The 17,179-nt window shown below is 43.5% G+C and overlaps 4 protein-coding genes across 7 annotated transcripts; 3 read left to right on the plus strand and 1 right to left on the minus strand.

Annotated features, from left to right (window-relative positions):
• Window positions 1-679: 679 nt before the first annotated feature.
• LOC133973611 (spermatogenesis-associated protein 45-like) lies at window positions 680-2,454 on the plus strand. Its single transcript, XM_062411581.1, has 2 exons — window positions 680-1,639; window positions 2,214-2,454. Exons 1-2 carry the CDS (start codon window positions 1,399-1,401, stop codon window positions 2,231-2,233), a joined length of 261 nt encoding a protein of 86 aa, XP_062267565.1. The 5' UTR covers window positions 680-1,398; the 3' UTR covers window positions 2,234-2,454.
• tatdn3 (TatD DNase domain containing 3) lies at window positions 1,936-7,005 on the minus strand. 4 transcript variants are annotated; one of them, XM_062411577.1, is made up of 10 exons: window positions 6,802-7,005; window positions 6,568-6,600; window positions 5,706-5,779; window positions 5,122-5,206; window positions 4,756-4,818; window positions 4,202-4,311; window positions 3,797-3,852; window positions 3,597-3,709; window positions 2,819-2,895; window positions 1,936-2,726 (listed from the first exon to the last, which is right to left on the minus strand). In XM_062411577.1, the coding sequence occupies exons 1-10, from the start codon at window positions 6,856-6,858 to the stop codon at window positions 2,477-2,479; spliced, it is 918 nt and encodes a 305-aa protein (XP_062267561.1). In that variant the 5' UTR covers window positions 6,859-7,005; the 3' UTR covers window positions 1,936-2,476. The 4 variants fall into 4 exon arrangements, with proteins under 4 accessions (XP_062267561.1, XP_062267562.1, XP_062267559.1 ...); XM_062411578.1 differs by having other exon boundaries at window positions 2,815-2,895; XM_062411575.1 differs by lacking the exon at window positions 5,706-5,779 and having other exon boundaries at window positions 4,973-5,206.
• nsl1 (NSL1 component of MIS12 kinetochore complex) lies at window positions 6,910-9,911 on the plus strand. The gene is made up of 6 exons (XM_062411580.1): window positions 6,910-7,213; window positions 7,976-8,048; window positions 8,172-8,302; window positions 8,744-8,798; window positions 9,397-9,464; window positions 9,555-9,911. The coding sequence occupies exons 1-6, from the start codon at window positions 6,920-6,922 to the stop codon at window positions 9,822-9,824; spliced, it is 891 nt and encodes a 296-aa protein (XP_062267564.1). The 5' UTR covers window positions 6,910-6,919; the 3' UTR covers window positions 9,825-9,911.
• A 352-nt stretch (window positions 9,912-10,263) lies between these two features.
• Window positions 10,264-11,837, plus strand: batf3 (basic leucine zipper transcription factor, ATF-like 3). The gene is made up of 4 exons (XM_062411835.1): window positions 10,264-10,425; window positions 10,578-10,682; window positions 11,061-11,105; window positions 11,218-11,837. The coding sequence occupies exons 1-4, from the start codon at window positions 10,384-10,386 to the stop codon at window positions 11,350-11,352; spliced, it is 327 nt and encodes a 108-aa protein (XP_062267819.1). The 5' UTR covers window positions 10,264-10,383; the 3' UTR covers window positions 11,353-11,837.
• The last annotated feature ends 5,342 nt before the right edge of the window (window positions 11,838-17,179 follow it).

Below are 17,179 nucleotides of genomic sequence, written 5' to 3' on the forward strand. Positions count from 1 at the left end.
CTCTGCAGCAGGTGAAGGATCTGGATCCAGATCTCGCGAGGCTGCAACAACCCGAGCTCTTCCACACAGTTTCCAGGAACTACTTATTATCTCTGTTGCTCTCATGAGGATCAGATCACCTTCCTGTTGCCGGTGGAGGGATAGTGGAGAGGGAAGAGGTCTCACTCTGTGTCTGTTTTCAAAACAGAACAATTAGCCTGGTCAGAAACAGACACACATCTTGTGTAAAGATGATTTATCATCGTTATCATGTAACAGGACTGTTTATGAGTTAGGTGATAGATATTACACATGTTTCCGAGTTATTTTGGAAACATCTCCATCGCCTCCTGGTGGCTGGCTGCAGTGAAGGTCATAACCCCGCCCCTCTATGTTAGCATGTAACATGGACAACCGTTCAGCGAACTTGAAAAGTTGCCCATTTTATCTATAGAACCTTCACTTGTCACTTTGTTGGTTTATTGTTATAAGTTTCTTATGATTTACAGTATTTGGTTTATTCCTATCATTTATATTTAAGGTTAGAAATAGAGAAAAAAAACATCCTGGTTAAGCTGCAAAGAAATTGTGTCATTTTGTAGCCCTGGTTGTTTTGTGGCACTAGAATCTAAGACGGAGTGACACATCACAACCAGCAGAGAAGATCTTTGAGCACAGACTTGTCTTCAAGTTTCCCGTTGTCATGGGAACCTCAGCATCACCAGCCGAGCACGCTTTGGATTATTCATCAGGTCGAGCTGAAGCATCGTGATGTTGAGCTGAAGTGCAGGAGGTCGAGCTGAAGCATCGTGATGTTGAGCTGAAGTGCAGGAGGTCGAGCTGAAGCATCGTGATGTTGAGCTGAAGTGCAGGAGGTCGAGCTGAAGCATTGTGAGGTCGAGCTGAAGCATCGTGATTTCGAGCTGAAGCATTTTGAGGTCGAGCTGAAGCAGTGGGATTTCGAGCTGAAGCATTGTGATTTCGAGCTGAAGCATTGTGAGGTTGAGCTGAAGCATTGTGAGGTCGAGCTGAAGCATCGTGATTTCGAGCTGAAGCATTGTGAGGTCGAGCTGAAGCAGTGGGATTTCGAGCTGAAGCATCGTGATTTCGAGCTGAAGCATTGTGAGGTCGAGCTGAAGCATCGTGAGGTCGAGCTGAAGCATCGTGATTTCGAGCTGAAGCATTGTGAGGTTGAGCTGAAGCAGTGGGATTTCGAGCTGAAGCATCGTGATTTCGAGCTGAAGCATTGTGATTTCGAGCTGAAGCATTGTGAGGTCGAGCTGAAGCATCGTGAGGTCGAGCTGAAGCATCGTGAGGTCGAGCTGAAGCATTGTGATTTCGAGCTGAAACATTGTGATTTCGAGCTGAAGCATTGTGAGGTCAGGCTGAAGCATTGTGATTTCGAGCTGAAGCGGCGTGATGTCGAGCCGCGAGGAGCCGGCTCTGCTGCAGCTCAACCTGCGGAGGGAGACGTGGTGTCAGGTGGAGGGGGACAGTGGACAGTCCTGGGAGAGGACGGAGAGGAGGCACCACCGCGGTCACCTGAGGACCAGCCCGGTGCTGCTCGCCGCTCTGATAGCAGGGCCGCAGCCCGGGGGGGGGAGGTCCGAGCGGCTGCCCCCGGTCAAGCTTCCGGAGAGAAGGCACTTTGAAGAGAGCTGTAAGGAGGCTCCCGAGCCATTTACTTATATACTGCATTAATATCTCAATGAATATTTACAGCGTGTGACTTAAAGTGTTTTCAATATTTTCATAAGGGGCATAAGATGATGGACATGTATTATATGTATATATATATACGTTTATTTACATAGCACTTATCTAAACAAGGTTACAAAGTGCTTCACAGAAAGAAAGAAAAATAAGATAAAGACGTTGTATAATTAAATAATATGTTTATTATGAATAATTATAAACCTTGATAAAAAGTGCTACATTAAGACTGAAGAGGGAGACTTTAGTCAGCTCAAGAACGTTTTTATTTTAACTTCAACACAACCATTATGAACAGAGTATGTGCAACAACAACACAACACAACAGCAAGCATTGTTTTATAAGAGCTGAGTTCAGTCCTCAGATATCTGTGCGACCTTGAACACAGCAACTTGTTTTTAAACAACTCACGCAGCAGAAAGATGGAACTATGAAAACTATTTGATTCTTTCTCATCATATGGATCCAGATGCTTCATCACGACTCTATGAATCATTGTTGTGCTTTTCTCCTCTTCCAGATAAATCACACCTGGTGTAAAACTGCTTCAGGACCCTGGGACAACAAATACTGTCCAAACATGCAGTTGTCTCAATATCCAGTGAGCAACTGTTCAAGAAGAAGAAACGAGTCTGAGGAAAACATTTCACTGGTCAGATTCCTTTGTGTCTGTGTTTGAATATCATCTCTTCATGTTCCCTGTGAAACTTCACTGAGTGTCAGTTGAAATGTCTCCACAGATTAAACCTTCTTGATTATAATGTTTCCTTGTTTCATCCAGAGTCAAAACACGCCGCGTCTTTTGCATAACTCCTCATCATACAACTCCTCCCCCTCCTCAGGCCAAACTGTAGATTTCAGAACTGTGTGTGTGTTTGTGTGTGTGTTTGTGTGAGCGTTGTTGCGTGTCAGCCCCGGGGAACAGTCTGTACGCATTCTGTGCCGTGACGAGCTGAACGGTTTGAGCGGACAGACCTTTGACGTGGGCGATGTACCGGCAGCACAGGACGATGTTACCGGGCTCGTTCCTCCCCTGCGAGGCAGAAAAGAGAGTTATTCAAATGTGAACGTCTGCAGAGGAGCTGCTCGTGTGTTACAGCGGCCGATCATTTCACTCTCACGTGCTTGTCGAGCCCCAGGGCAGGAGAGTCGGTTTCCAGACAGATGTGCTCCAGGGGGATCGCTCTGATCAGTTTGTCTCTCTGTGTGGAAACATGGAAATGAGTTTATCACCTCGGTATCAGGGACGGCTGCAGATTCACAAGATACACGATGTGCTGCTTGTCTTTTATTCTCTTTAATCTGGGGAAGAATACATCCGAAGAGATTTTCCGTCTTTCTTTGTCTAATCTCTTTACTGGAGTTACTGAATAACTAAAACGAGACAAGATTAGATAAAGACCAAGAAAAAAACACCTCACAACTCGAAAACTAAGTCGTAAATGAACGATCAATGAAGTTTTAGGTTGGTAAGTAAACATATTAACATGGGAAGTTTAGGAGTTGTGTTAATGAAAGACAAAATGACACAAAACTGATTTATATTGTTGTGGCTTCATCTGAAAATTTGTGACGAGAGAATTGTCCTGAACTGTCCCTGAATGTTGCCATGACCTTGATGAAGGTCAAACTGAAGAGAAGAGAATGTAAATAATTGATTATGGATCCATTAGGAAACCAGTGATTGTTTGGGAGTTCAGAACGTCAACTAAGCAAGAAGAAGACTAATCTCACTCATCTCACTGCTGCTGCTGCTGCTGCTTGTGCTTCATGAAACACGTGATTCATTTTCATATTAAAATGAGACGCGTCCCTGCTCCTACGGCTTCAGGATGATCTGCATAACCAAAGTAGGCTGACGATGCATCTGAGGGCTGCTCAGGCAAAGTGACCTGACACTCACCTGCTGGTTTCTGCAGACAGCAGGTGGGAAGGAGAAGAGGTATCCGGCCTTCACACCTTCCAGAGCCACCGACGGCTTCCCTGCAAAGTTATGCAGCAGAGCGCGACTGATGCCTGATGGAGAATCAAAGAGTCAAGCATTCCAATCGTCTGCGGCTGTAGAAGCTGTGTGTACGTGACTGACAGGAGGGAGACACCCACCCTGTTGTCTCATGGTCTCGATGGTGACCCTAGCAGCTGATCGGGAGTGGACGTTCCTGTGCAGAGAAAGACGAGTCAACAAGAACCATCGATGCAGACTTGATTATATGTGTTTATAAAGGAGACTCATTCTGCTCATATTCATCGTTTCAATTAGTTTTATAACTGTAAAAAGTTTTCATGGTCTAATGTCGCTTTCCTCAGACTGTCCATTGCTGCAGCTCCTCTATTCAGCCTCTGTCTCAAACACCTAGAGTCGTGAATTCCTTCTTCATTCCCTCTCGACCAGGAATTCTTGTACAATCCTGTTCCTTCATTATCTAATCTACTCAACTTTAGAGATGCGTTGTGAGCCTGAGGATTATTAAATGTACTTTTCCTTCTAGTCTATCTCGACGGGCTCACACAGGAAGGTCCAGCTCCTTGGCGACGTCGAGCTGTTTAACGAACACGCTCATCTGGTCGTCTCGGCCCTGCTGAGTGGGAGCTCGCCACGGTGTGAAGTCTAAACCGATCTGGAGCCAGAAGAAGAGGAGAACAAGTGACCTCACGCAGCTCGTCAGAGATTATTTTATCATTTTACCTTCATTAATGTTCAGAAGTTCCTGAACTTCCTGGCACGAGAGAGACTGTGACTGACTGAGTTACATTAACTTTTCCCAGCAGAGAAGACTAAGAGGAGTTTTAACAAGTTAAATCCTCTTTTCTTTTCCAGAAGTCACATTCAAGTGGATTTCTTTAAGGGATGAAAGAATGTGTGTAAAGTGGTCGTGTGTAACACGTGTGTGTGTTTCTGCAACCTGGTTTCAGTGTGAAGAGGTTTAGGTTGAAGTCACAGACTCTTATAAGGAGAGGAATTCAATTTGAAGGAGAGAATTACTTGGAAAAAAATCGGTCCTCAACATCAATACAGGTAAATACAGTTTTGTGGGTGTGTGTGTGTGTGTGTGTGTTTCTACCTCTCCTACAGCAACAAGGCGTTCTCTGTGTTCGTAGAGCAGCGGCAGAGCAGCATCCAGGTCCTGTAAATAAACGTCCACATAAAAAGCTGCACAACTAAAAGAGACTTTATTTTCAGGGCTCATCAAAAGCCTCTTTTTTTTTTACATTAAATCGGATAAAACTTGAAACCACAAATATAATCAGAGCAGAAACGAAATATAGTTTAATGTTTACATCACAGCCGGAGTTGTGTATTTTAGTTAGGGGCCTTTGTTCCCCTGCAGAGGACCCCCCCCTCCCTCTGATACCACTGAGAAGAGTGGGAACAGTTACGCTCCTCGTCAAGTCAGAATCAACAGAGTGAAATCCGTCTGTTTTGCCACCTGAGGCCTGGCGCTGCGCTGCTCGGGCCCCTCGCCGCCCTGCAGAGGATGGACCCCGAAACATGGAGCCACCACATCTGGATAGCTGTGAGAAAAGAGCAGAGGTCATAATAAACATATGGCTGTCCTGCAGGGAGCAGCTGTGAAAGAGAATGTAAACTATCTTCAATCTATACGTTGTGCATGAGGGACTTCATGAGAAGGTACTTTTACCCCAGGGTGGCGTTATTGTTCTGTAGTTACAGATGCTCTGCCACAATCTTATCAATTTAGAGATGAGCTCCATTTGAAAAGCATTTTGTTCACTAAACTGTTCTGATTATTGCAGATTCTGAAGATGTCCCTTGTTTTTATTCAACTTAATTTTAATTAAGTTCAAATCTGAAATGTGTCCCCTGTCTCCCCCTTCTCTTGTTTCTATTTGCTAGTCCAACAAGTTTTATAAATTGAAGTTCAAGCCGAACTCGTTCTCCTTGTATTTTTTATGTTTTTCCTTCCTGCTTTCTCTTACATTATATAATTGTTCAAGAAACTTTATACAGTACGTCCTGGGACTGACTATTCCACACTGAGGACACACAGACCGTTGTTGCAGCTGGAGAAGTCTGCTGAACTCCCCGACTTCTTCTGTTACAGCAATCAGAGTCTCTACCCCAGCCTGCACACACACACACACACACACACACACACACAGAAACACACACAAAACTGTATTCATCTGCAGCAATATACCTATTGTTCGGTTCTATGTCCGAGCTGAGTGTTCTGTACAGCAACTTTCAGATATACACTAAACTCTGAATATTCTCCTTGGAATCTCACTTGTTGTTAAACTTCCCTCAGTTTTATGAGCATTTTGCATCTGTTTTTGAGTCGTCTTCTTTCAAAGACAAACTGGGAGAAAGACCTGATCCCATCGTTCGCTCTCCAAGGGACGTTCTAGTTCTTAAACCTTAAAACTCTTGTAAGGGAAAATTCAACAAACCAGGTGTCTCACTACTGTGGCCTTGGCAAACAGGGAGTTTGCTACAGCGGACGGACACAGCAGATAGACACAGAGGAGGATTTCATATATTTTTTCTTATTACGTTTTATGAAACACCTCTTTGTATTAGTTCTGGCTTGTCTTCTTATTTTCATATTGTCTCGAGAAACGCATCTTTGTATAAATCCTGGCTTTTTCACACTTGCAGCCAGTTGTTCCATCCTGAGCACCCGTACTTGTTGTGTAAACTCTGCAGAGCTTACTACTATAAAGACTCAATGGCAACACCAGTCTGAGAATTTCATTATTTCAAATCTCAAGATGAATTTCCATCACCCTCAATTTAGGTTTTTCCAGTGTCACTGGTTGAATTTGTATTTTCTCTTCGTGGCTTGTATGTCAGCCGTGATGCAGTTTTAGTGAAAGCTGGGGAACGAATAGAGTTTGACCAGAGAACCGACCTGTCTGCTTCTCTGCATCACATCCTCCAGATCCTGTGACAACAAAAACAACTGTGATCAACTGAGTCAAAGTGGAGCCACCAGCCACAGAGTCAAAGAGCACATTGAAATTCTCGAATTAGTATTTGTGATGCAAACAAATTGTTTTATTCAAATAGTTTAAACTGCTCTTGAAAGTTGTTTACATCCAGTTAGCTTTGTGCTCATGGTGTTTACAGACACGGGACCGTCTACCTGCTCAAACTCACGAGCCGAGATGTGACAGTGAGAGTCAACGAAGCCGAGTTCCATCGAGGAATTAAAATATAAAAAACGAGGAGACTTGAAAACGCAGAAAGAAACGTTTTGTCAGATGAGAGCGGCACGGAACGTTTCCGCTGAGCCAACCGGAAGTGTTGCTCCGAGTGGGCGGGGGACCCTGTTAGCCGTCGGACCCGGAAGTCCCATCTGTGGTTCCGGTTTGACAAAGAATATAAACAAGTTGGCGGTAAAGATGGAGACGGAAGAGTTCCGAGTCCCGGTGGCGACGAAGAAACAAGTGACGGAGCTGGTGGACAAATACAAAGACATTTTAAAAACTGCGCTGGACGGACAGACGGAAGTCCCCGAGGACACGCGACGGGTTTTACTGCAGGAGCTGCTGATGGTGAGTTACTTTACGTTACGTTACATTGCGTTACATGACATTACATTCAACTGTTCAGTAAAAGAAATCCCCTTCGAGAAATAATAACAATAATAAATCAAATCTAATATATGATATTTTCTCGTGAGGAAGTTTATTCGGACCAAAGTGCGACAGCAGCTGCAGAACGTAACAACAACAAACAGTGAGAATCAGATACACGTGATCATCCGGATCTTACACATATAAAGACTAATAATGCAGAATAAAAGTGAGTTGAATATTTCACCTGATCCTAAAAACACGCTAAACGATATAAAACACTAAAAGGAAATAACGCATAAAAGATGAAAAAGTAAAAAGGGTGGAGCACATTCACACTAAAGTCAACCATCGCACACAAATATACAATTGTAACACCCTTCTACCACACACTACTAAATAGGTGGGCTTTTCATTTATATTTATAAATATCAATATTTTCATAAACTTCCAGATTCGAACTGTAGCAGCAGCACTACGCCCCCCTGTGGTGGGAGTGCTACTAAACATATATCAACTACAACATCACTGAGTAGAGCTCATACCTCCTGTATGTTAATGTGAATACAATTTTCTATAAATAACAAATGACACAAACATCACATTATACATCACAAACAGTTGACTGATTAGGTAGAATGTGTTGTTGTGTTAGAAACTCTTCAAACTGTACATGTTGCATTGTTGTGTGAACTCTTAGTGTTTGTGCTCAGATCTGTGTTCACTTGTGTGTCCGTGCAGAACTTTGAAGCTGCTGTTCAGGACAACGTGTTGGTGAATGGAAAACCTTGGGAGGAGGCACCTGACGCTGAGGGTGATTCACTTTGTCCCTCATCTAACTCCTCAACCTGTTTTCATGTGTTCACCGGACAAATCAGCTCCCTGACGTCTACAGCATGTTCAATAAAGTCTTTTTCTGTTTCTCCTTCCCGAGCAGAGGACGAGTCGGCTGATCTGGAGAGCCTCCTGGATGACACCATCGTTGAGACCACCAGGAGGCGCCGTACTTACCCCAGACAGATCCTGCCTCACGTGGTCCACTCCCTCAAGGCTGAGCGTAAACTCATGGTGGGTGTGGGAGTCGCTTTGTCCTAAATAAGCAGCTCAGATGTTGCTGTGAGGTCAGTGGAGATCGACTGCAGAGCCCTGAACTGGAGAATCAGTCGTTGATTGACAACATCACTAACGTCGATGCTGCTCCTGACGCTGGTCGCCTGGTCGTTCAAATCTTATTACTGTTATTGAAAGTATCTTTCCAAATCGTACAAAATTCAACTCTGCACTTCACTGGGCTTCTGATGATGCACAGCAGGAATGTGAAGCCGATAAGACGACTGGTTCCTAGAGATATGAGAGACACACACACAGAGAGAGAGAGGGACTTCTGGAATTATTAGATAGATATAAGGAAAAGAACATGAATATAATCACATAAATAACGTGCATCACAGTAACTGTCTATCCAGAAGTTATTTCTCATTTACATCCACTGTCATGTTGTGTTTCCAGGGGCTTTACGAACAAGCAGTCCGACCCCAGGAGGTGGCCAGAGACCCTGATCAAGGTATTTACTGAACACACACACACAAATATTTAAACTCTTTTAATCTCTGATGCTCAGAAAGAAGTTTAAAGTTCTGCCAGTCAGTTCATTATCAACTTAAAACATGTGAGTTTATGAATATAATAATTACCCATGAACACCTGATAGAAAATGTGATCTAGTGTTTTTGTTTTATTCCTCTTTGGTTGAAAATGTTGCATATTCTCTCCGGTGGGTTCATATCCACCGACTTTGTGTGCCGGGCATTTTCTTCTTGCTTTCATGAAATCAGGAAGAGCTACTTCTCTCTGAGACAGTTGAAAGTTTCAGGCTAAGTGAACTGAAATACCTGGAGAAGCTGCTTCTGGTTCAGTTCATGAGTTTCAGTCGACTTCAGTAGATTCGTGTCTGCGTGAAGAGTCGACTCCTTTCCACATTATTCCTGTGGTTTATCACCGTTCAGCTGATATTTGGGTTCAAACCTGTCGCAGCTCTCGTGAAACACACAATAGATTAGTGGTAGAAGATAGATTAGTAGATGATTATTCACTTATTTACATAAATTCTCCACATAATGTTTATTAACCATAGAATCTAATCCTAAATGTTGTTTCCTCAGAGAACATCATGACTGATTTGTCCGCTGCAGCTCCTGAGATGGTGAAACAGGCCATCCAGGTTATCAAGGTGACACAGCAAACCGGCACTTATACACGTTTAATAGATATGTATTTCAATAAAATGTTTATAATTTCCCCCCCTTTTGTTCGCCCTCAGTCGATCAGCACTCTGCAGAAACAGGCCGAGGGCCTCTGTGAGATCCTCAACATGAAGCCCAGCCACACCAGCCTGGAGATCCACAGAGAAGTGTTCAGCTGCACCGGCCAATCAGACGCTCCGATGCTGGCCCCGGGCAGAGCGGCAGAGAACAGGCAGCCAATCGAGCAAGCCGTAGAAGAAGCGGTGGCCTCAGAATGCTACGTGCCTCTCGCCAAGAGACCCGGTCACCCCGTGGGGGGGGCTGAACCAGAGAAGAGCACTTTCTGATCAGAACATTTCAATTTGCCGTCCTGTCTCAAAGTTTGTCTTCGTTTTAAGATCTTTGCTGTTTATATAAACTCTTTCAAACCCAAACTCGACCTGTGCTGTGTCATTTTTAAAAAGTCTTAATGTTTGTCATTTTCCTCCATTAAATAACTCAAACTCTTTCTGACCTGCTGCTCTGTGTCTCTGTCTGAAGTTCACGGTTTCCCTCAAAACCTCAAACAGAAGTGAAAAGCTTCTTTTTTTTTTCAGAGGTTCAACTATTCTTAGTTGTGGTTTAACTCAGTTGTTTGTTGGTTATTTCTGCAGAATGTGGGATTAAAGAGATAAACCACAGTGTGTGGTTATCGACCGATGGGTTGTGTGTCGGTAACCAGATAGTGGTCACATGACTTATGTGAACCGGCCTCGCTGCTGCTTCTTCTAAACGTGCAACAAATTAAAAAGGTGAAAAGGAAGCTGAAGTGAAACTGCAGGTTTCTCGCCTGTTGTTTAGACTTCACCAGAAACTGTTGTGTGTCGGAGACGCTGAGCCGGAGCGCACACGCTTTAAACTCCTGGGATGTCAGAGAGCAAGGACGACCACCTGTGGGACACGTGTGTGGTAAGATCACGCTTCTTTTCCTGCTGTGGACCAAGACACAAGGTCAGAGGTCATGGGTTGTAAATGAGGGAGAGTGAATGAACTTCTATTGGTCAGTGGTCACTGAAGTGTGTGTGTGTGTGTGTGTCTCTCTATGTGTGTGTGTGTGTCAGGGTTCAGAGGACGAAGGCAGGAGGATGAAGAGGCGAGAGAAAAACAGAGTTGCAGCTCAGAAGAGTCGCAAGAGACAAACACAGAGAGCCGACCTGCTGCATGAGGTGTGTGTGTCTGTGTGTGTGTTGCCTCTTTAGCAGCATTACTGCTGACCTGTCAGGACCAGTACACCTGATGGGGACCAGAGCCTGCTCCTAATGAGGTCAAAGGTCATTTTTGAGGTTATGGTCTGGTCAGTACTTCTTGATTTGCACAGACCAAGATAATAACGAATTAGCAGCTGTTTTGTCCACCAGAGTCACAGAAACCACATAAAACTGAAGTTTCACAGTTTCTCCTTGTGATTATTGATCTACATTTCATTTTGCAAAAGCACCAAAGTAAACGAGAAGGTCCTGAGCCTTATGTCAATCATATGCAGTTCTTCCTCTTCCTGTCATCCACCGTTTCTTCTGGTCTTTTCTCCTCTTCCTCTCTTCCAGGCCTGTGAGCTGCTGGAGCAGAGGAACCAGAAGCTGAGGACCGAGGTGTTTACATGTTTACATGTTTACTCTCATTCCGGATGAAAGTGTTAAAATCCTATAAGAGCCTCAAACCAATAAAAGGACAAATAAATAAAACCGTTGTTTTGTGTCTCAGGTGGATTCTCTGTCCGAGGAGCAGCGACTCCTGACTGAAGCTCTCTCCGCCCACGAGTCACAGTGTCCCATGATGCACTGCTTCTTCTCCTCGTCCAGCCTGCAGCCTGACAACATGGCCACCTGTTCAGTCTAAGGTCAGGGGGTCACGTCTCTGACCTCTGACCTCTGTATCATCTCTACAGCTGTAATCCACCGTGTGATGCTACAACACAACTCCAGAGGGCAGTGTTCACTATGATCAGACACAAAGTGTCAGATTTCATAATGGCAGTGAAGAGCGCCCCCCGGTGGCCACACTGTACATTACCATCACTGTGGTTCCACTCCTCTTTCAGGGGAAAAATTAAATAATAGTTATAATAATAGTATGCATATTGTCCCTTCACATATGAAGACTGAATTATTCTGTTCCGTTTTAAAAAACTTATTTTGGGTTTGTGACTGCACAACTTTTATTTTATGTTTTTATTTCATTTTAGAGTCCGATGCACGTTTCCTCTGTTGTGTTAAAATAAAAGAGATTGTGTGATGTGATGATCTGAGGTGTAAAATCTGTTCAGTTAAAAGGTTATGAAATAATATCTTATCTCTCTACAATAGTATTACACAATAGCTTATTAGCAGCTTTATTATATGGAACCGGAGAAAACCCTAACCCAGATTTTTCCAGGAACTGGACCAAAACCAAAAACAGCTCAGTTAATAATTGAACTTGAGTTAAGTCAGAATCATGAGTTCTGGAAAAAGTGAAGACTCATAAGTTCCAAATGGAACTTCTGGAACGTCACAGGTTGAACCACTTGACATTTTCACTCTTCCCTCATGAAATAAATACATATAACACAAACCTGTTGGAATGTATACAAATATGTGGCTTATTGTTTATCATTATACATGTTTATTTTTATAGGAATAAACAGTCGTTTTCTGGGGCTGTTTTGATCCAGTCAATAGAAGAACATTAGAACAACATTGATAACTGAATATATTTTTATTAGATGTTCTGTTGTTCTATTTGTATAAAGCTCAACCCACTGTTGTGCACGTGCTTTTCACCCAGTGATTTTTTTTGTGTTGCACCTCCTGATGGATGACTCTTTACAAGGGGTCTAATATTCTTATAAAGTATTATTTTAATTTTTAAATATATTTAAATAAGGGAATGGTGATCAAAATGTTGTGATACCAGAGCGGTATCTTAGAAAATGATGTATTGGGTCTTTTGTAAAACAACAAATAATGATAATTTTCCATTGATCAACAAATTTAAAAAACACATGATGATGAATGGAAACAGCAAAATGCCTCGTGTGTGTTTCCGACCACATGTTAGTCGCGTTGGAGGGAAAGAGAAGTCACATGGGAGCATCCCTCATTCAGCTGAAGGTCTCCAGGTCATTCTGAAGTCACAGACACGTCAGAGAGGTTCTATAAACTCTGCTTCACCTGGATCTGTGGTTTGGTAACGCTGACGGACACTTGCTCAACGTCACAGTTCCACATCCTCACCACCATCGCATCATAAATCATGGTTTGAAATCTGCTCGGTGGTTTCGTTGTCCCTTCCTCTTGCACTCTGAGGTGAATGAACAAGAAGCTTACTCAGGAACAAAGGTTTGGATCCACCGGATCTCCTCCGAGACCTCTGGGAAAACCTGACTCTTATTCATCAGGGAAACAAGAGAACAGCTGATGTGTGGAGAAACGTTTCAGGTGGAAGGAACAGCTGCTTGTGGGATTGTCTCTCAGGTCTTCTCCACAGACAGGACCTGAAGGCGAGGGACACGATTCTGGGGCTGGAGGTTTCCAGCTCGACCAATCACATTCCAGCAGCTTTGGTTCCCTGCAGGTGAACAGTTCAAGTCACGTTTCTCTGAACTCACCTTGTGCGACCCCTCCCCTCTGGTTTGTGCGTCTGTTCTCACTCCTGCAGGAAGCTGACGTCACAGTGATCAGATCAGATCCTAAATGAGTCCGTCCACAGCAGCACAGCATCGCCGACAGGAAGCAACATGTCGACCTGAGAGTTCTCCTGAGAATACAGAAGGGAGCCAGCACCACCGACACACACAGCTGGGACACAAACACACACACAAGTCGGATCTTTAAGTGTCATGTCATAACATCACCTGTAGGCTGCGCTCTGTTTAAATCCTAGTGTTTGCACCTGAATGTTCTGTGTGACGACACTCTGAACTTTGACCTTTGACCTCCACATTCTAATCAGTTCATGTTTGAATTCCAGTGAACATTTGCACAGAAAGTGAAGCGATCCCCTCGAGGCGCTGTGAGCAGTTGTGTTCCCGATGGGAGTGATTCTCTCCAGATGGGCTCGGCCTGAGTCGGAAAAGCAGGTTGAACTTTCCTGCTGCAGCTGTTCTGCTGGAACTTCTTTTATCTGCTGAGAAACTTATCTTCCAATCAGAGGCTGGATGGACTTCAATTATTCCTGCAAATTTCTCGCGAAGAGGAAAGTGGTTGCCAGTGATGAAACGACACACACACGCACACAGACTCACATACAAACACACACATGCACACACACACACACTCACACACACCGGCAGTGACACAGCTTCCCAGTCAGATAAATACAATCCGCCTCTGCTAAATTATGGAATGCTTTCTTTGTAATTTCTCTGGAAGAAGAACAAATGGTCAGAGTTCCAGACCCCGATGATTCTCATGAGATACAAATGTTTGTGGTACTCAAAGTATTTGATTGTAGACAAAACTTAAATCCACAGTGTTGAAAGAAAAGTCCCCTTTGAGTCATGATAAATACATGGACCTGTGTTATACATGTTGTTAACTCAAGGCCACAGGACGTTTCATCTTCTTGATTCTCCGATAACTTCAATCAACTCTTTTAGAAACTTTTTGACTCATTACTTATGAAAATTGAGAAATCCAGAGTCTTGGAACATCACACCCACACAGAAACATGCACAGCGTAGCAGCTCTTTTCCTTGAAATGACCACTGATGCAATCTGCCCACTCTCTGCTGGTATCTACTTCCTGGCATCTTGTAACATCTTGATGTGACTGTTCCTCTCATGATGGTTTATTATAAGCAAGCTACTGTAAAAAGAATCTTCCTGAAAACGATTCTTTCAGAGACTTTCGGAGACAAATCGTGTCTCAAGAGCATCATCATGGAGCCATTCAATCCAGGATACACACGCTCGACCAATCAGGAGTCAGTCCCAGCTGTCAATCATGACGTCTCCGCCCATTTTTGTACCATCAAATTAAACTTTAAAATCAAACATAACAGCATCTCAGCAACCACCAGCAGTGAGATAAGAACGGCCTGAAATGACAGAAACAAACTTTGACAAACTTGTTTGGGATTTTTTAAGTTTGATAATTGTCCCATCTACTAACATGGAGGAGGCTGGATTCAGGAGCTGTACTGCAGCCGGCCACCAGGGGCTTCAGATGAGGAGTCTGAACTTTTGTGAACTGTGGTTGCTCGTCCCACATGAGGTATTGTCCAATATGGGGCAAAAGTATGCACACCCCCGCACACACACACAAGCAAACACACACAAAACAACACAAAGACACACACACACATACACACATGTAAAGGGAATATTCTTTGTCATTCTCTCGCCTGATGCAACTCAGGCATATGCAGAGATGACATGACTCATGTAACGACAGTGTTGTAATTTCTAAACTGCAACTTCCTGTGTGTTGTGGTCAAAGACCACAGCTTCATACACCAAAGTGTGTGTGTGTGTGTGTGTGTGTGTTTGTGTCACAGTCACATGAAGCACCTCAAGTGAAATAAATTCATTGTTTGCACAGTGTTATGACCCATAACCTCTCACTCACTAACTGACACTTTCCAGATGGGCTGAAGGTGACAACACAAACGTCTGAAGAGGAACTCCTGAACCCAAAACAGAAAAGGAAAGTTGGTATGGAAAAGGAAAACCCACTGAATTTCATACGTGAAACTTATGCTACCATCATAAATAGATTAGTTAGAAGTATGTCAATAAGAGTTAAAGAATCGTGTCCTGATATACGTTGGTTTATTTAATTGTAATGCAATCACCTGAAATGAATAGACTGGTAACAGAGAAGTTAACGTCTCAAGTTCCACAGAAACTGTTTTAAAAGTATAATTCATCTGTATATGTATTTAATGATAATATGTGATGTTAAACCAGGTTTTTAAGGATGTATTATTATTTTAACACATCCTGGCTCAGTTCCTCATATTCACCCATGGAAGACGTGTCAAAAACGTCCTGCGCTGAAGGTGGTGAAAGAATCTGAGATCACTTCCTGTCGAGATGTTCGGAGAGCGACCTGCCTCGCAGTGACCTCGGTGACGGCGCCGGCTGAACCGAGAACAAACGGCAGCGGCGTCTGTTTTTCACGAGGTTGTGTTGAAACTTCTGATTTCCGTTTCTGCTTCAGCCTCGAGTGTGTTGACCAACGACTTCTCCACCAGCAGCTCGTCAAGTGATCAAGGAACCAACAGGAAACAGCTCACTTCTGTGATCGGAGGGTATTTGTCATTTATTCCTGTTATAACGGCACCAGAGAAACTGAGTTCTGCAGGATTTCTGATAATAATAAACAATAAAGCAGCTTTGTGTCAGATCCTGCTCAGACCAGTGGAGGTTCTGCTGCCGGCGTTCCCCCCCGATCATTTCATTAAGCCCTCAGACACGACAGATGAACCTTGGCTCAACTCTGCAGAGAAACATCCACTTACTGGTTTTGTAAGATGAGCTGATTTTAATTCATCCCTTTGTTATAATAGCAACAACACAAATATGTGTCACTACAGGAAATCCACATGCACAGACATGAGTAATGACAGATATGGAATCCTGAAGAACACGAGAGTTCATGTCTCTGCCAAGGCCCAAAAGTCCCCTCACGCAAAAACACTCAAATTCACGAGATCCAGACTTTTATTTGAATCTGAACCAAATACGACAATAAATAAATATCAGTCCACTAAACATGTCGATTATTTTCATCAAAATCCAGGAATTCTTCTGTGAGAAATCAATTTGAATATGGAAGAATCTCACAATGCTATAAAGGAAGAATGAGAAATGCCAGGTTGTGCATCCTGGTCCAGATCCACACCAAAATGTGTTGGGTTCTTTTTTGCGTAATCTTTACAAAAGGTAAAAAAACAAAACAACGTAATAATACTGTGAATGTGTCTCAGCATCTCATCGGTTTGTCGGGTCTGAACGTGTTTCCTGTTGAAGTCGTTTTAATGGACGTCTAATCACCCAATTACACAACCGGCTAATTGGCCCGAAGCTGTAAAATCCCTCCCACCAACAAACACTGAGAATCACTTGATCCACGTTGAAATCCGGTGGTTTGACCCCACCTGTCTGGCACTCGGAGGTGATGAAAACAAAGTGTTGTTCTGCTCCATTGGGCTGCGGCGGGTCGGAGAGCACGACCTCTGAGTCATCCTGTTAAAGATCCATTATGAACTCACTTCTTCAGTAGGGGGGTTAGGAAATGAGAAGGTGTTCCATGAGGTGTTTTCAGGTGAACTGCGGAGCGGTGGAACAGTGGGCGGTGCACTGCGTGAGGGAAACGTTTCAACTTGATTCTGTTGTACTTTGATACAAACTGGCATGATAATTACAATTTATAATCTGGCCTGAGATCAGATTCCTCCCTCTCTGCTCTGCTGGAGCTTCTTCCTCTGCTCGCTGCTCGGTTGTTATGTTGCGTTATGATAAATGATATTCACGTAAAGATAACGTTTGTGTTTTGATTAGATTAACCACAAAGACTTTATTGGAAGAGTGAATAAAAAGATTCTCCGCAGGATTCCGGCGATGTTTTGATTCCGATGCAGAGATCACGTGTCCTTGTTGACGGGACATCGACATCTTCTGACACGCCCCCTAATGACCAATCCCAACAGAGAGGGGCAGTTGGCCAATCAGAGCTGACA

The sequence above is a fragment of the Platichthys flesus genome, chromosome 18 (assembly GCF_949316205.1).
Source record: "Platichthys flesus chromosome 18, fPlaFle2.1, whole genome shotgun sequence".
Lineage (NCBI taxonomy): Eukaryota > Metazoa > Chordata > Actinopteri > Pleuronectiformes > Pleuronectidae > Platichthys > Platichthys flesus.

Excerpts from the sequence above, each read along its gene's own strand:
- LOC133973611 (XM_062411581.1), top strand. The coding sequence starts at position 1,399 with ATGTCGAGCCGCGAGGAGCCGGCTCTGCTGCAGCTCAACCTGCGGAGG. Across the intron at positions 1,640-2,213 it reads AAGGCACTTTGAAGAGAGCT|ATAAATCACACCTGGTGTAA; the intron begins GTAAGGAGGCTC and ends CTCCTCTTCCAG.
- tatdn3 (XM_062411575.1), bottom strand. The coding sequence starts at position 6,858 with ATGGAACTCGGCTTCGTTGACTCTCACTGTCACATCTCGGCTCGTGAG. Across the intron at positions 4,312-4,755 it reads GCCTTGTTGCTGTAGGAGAG|ATCGGTTTAGACTTCACACC; the intron begins GTAGAAACACAC and ends TTCTGGCTCCAG. Across the intron at positions 2,896-3,596 it reads CTGTCTGCAGAAACCAGCAG|AGAGACAAACTGATCAGAGC; the intron begins GTGAGTGTCAGG and ends GTTTCCACACAG.
- nsl1 (XM_062411580.1), top strand. The coding sequence starts at position 6,920 with ATGAGAGCGGCACGGAACGTTTCCGCTGAGCCAACCGGAAGTGTTGCT. Across the intron at positions 8,303-8,743 it reads AGGCTGAGCGTAAACTCATG|GGGCTTTACGAACAAGCAGT; the intron begins GTGGGTGTGGGA and ends TTGTGTTTCCAG. Across the intron at positions 8,799-9,396 it reads GGCCAGAGACCCTGATCAAG|AGAACATCATGACTGATTTG; the intron begins GTATTTACTGAA and ends TTGTTTCCTCAG.
- batf3 (XM_062411835.1), top strand. The coding sequence starts at position 10,384 with ATGTCAGAGAGCAAGGACGACCACCTGTGGGACACGTGTGTG. Across the intron at positions 10,426-10,577 it reads ACCTGTGGGACACGTGTGTG|GGTTCAGAGGACGAAGGCAG; the intron begins GTAAGATCACGC and ends TGTGTGTGTCAG. Across the intron at positions 11,106-11,217 it reads ACCAGAAGCTGAGGACCGAG|GTGGATTCTCTGTCCGAGGA; the intron begins GTGTTTACATGT and ends TTTGTGTCTCAG.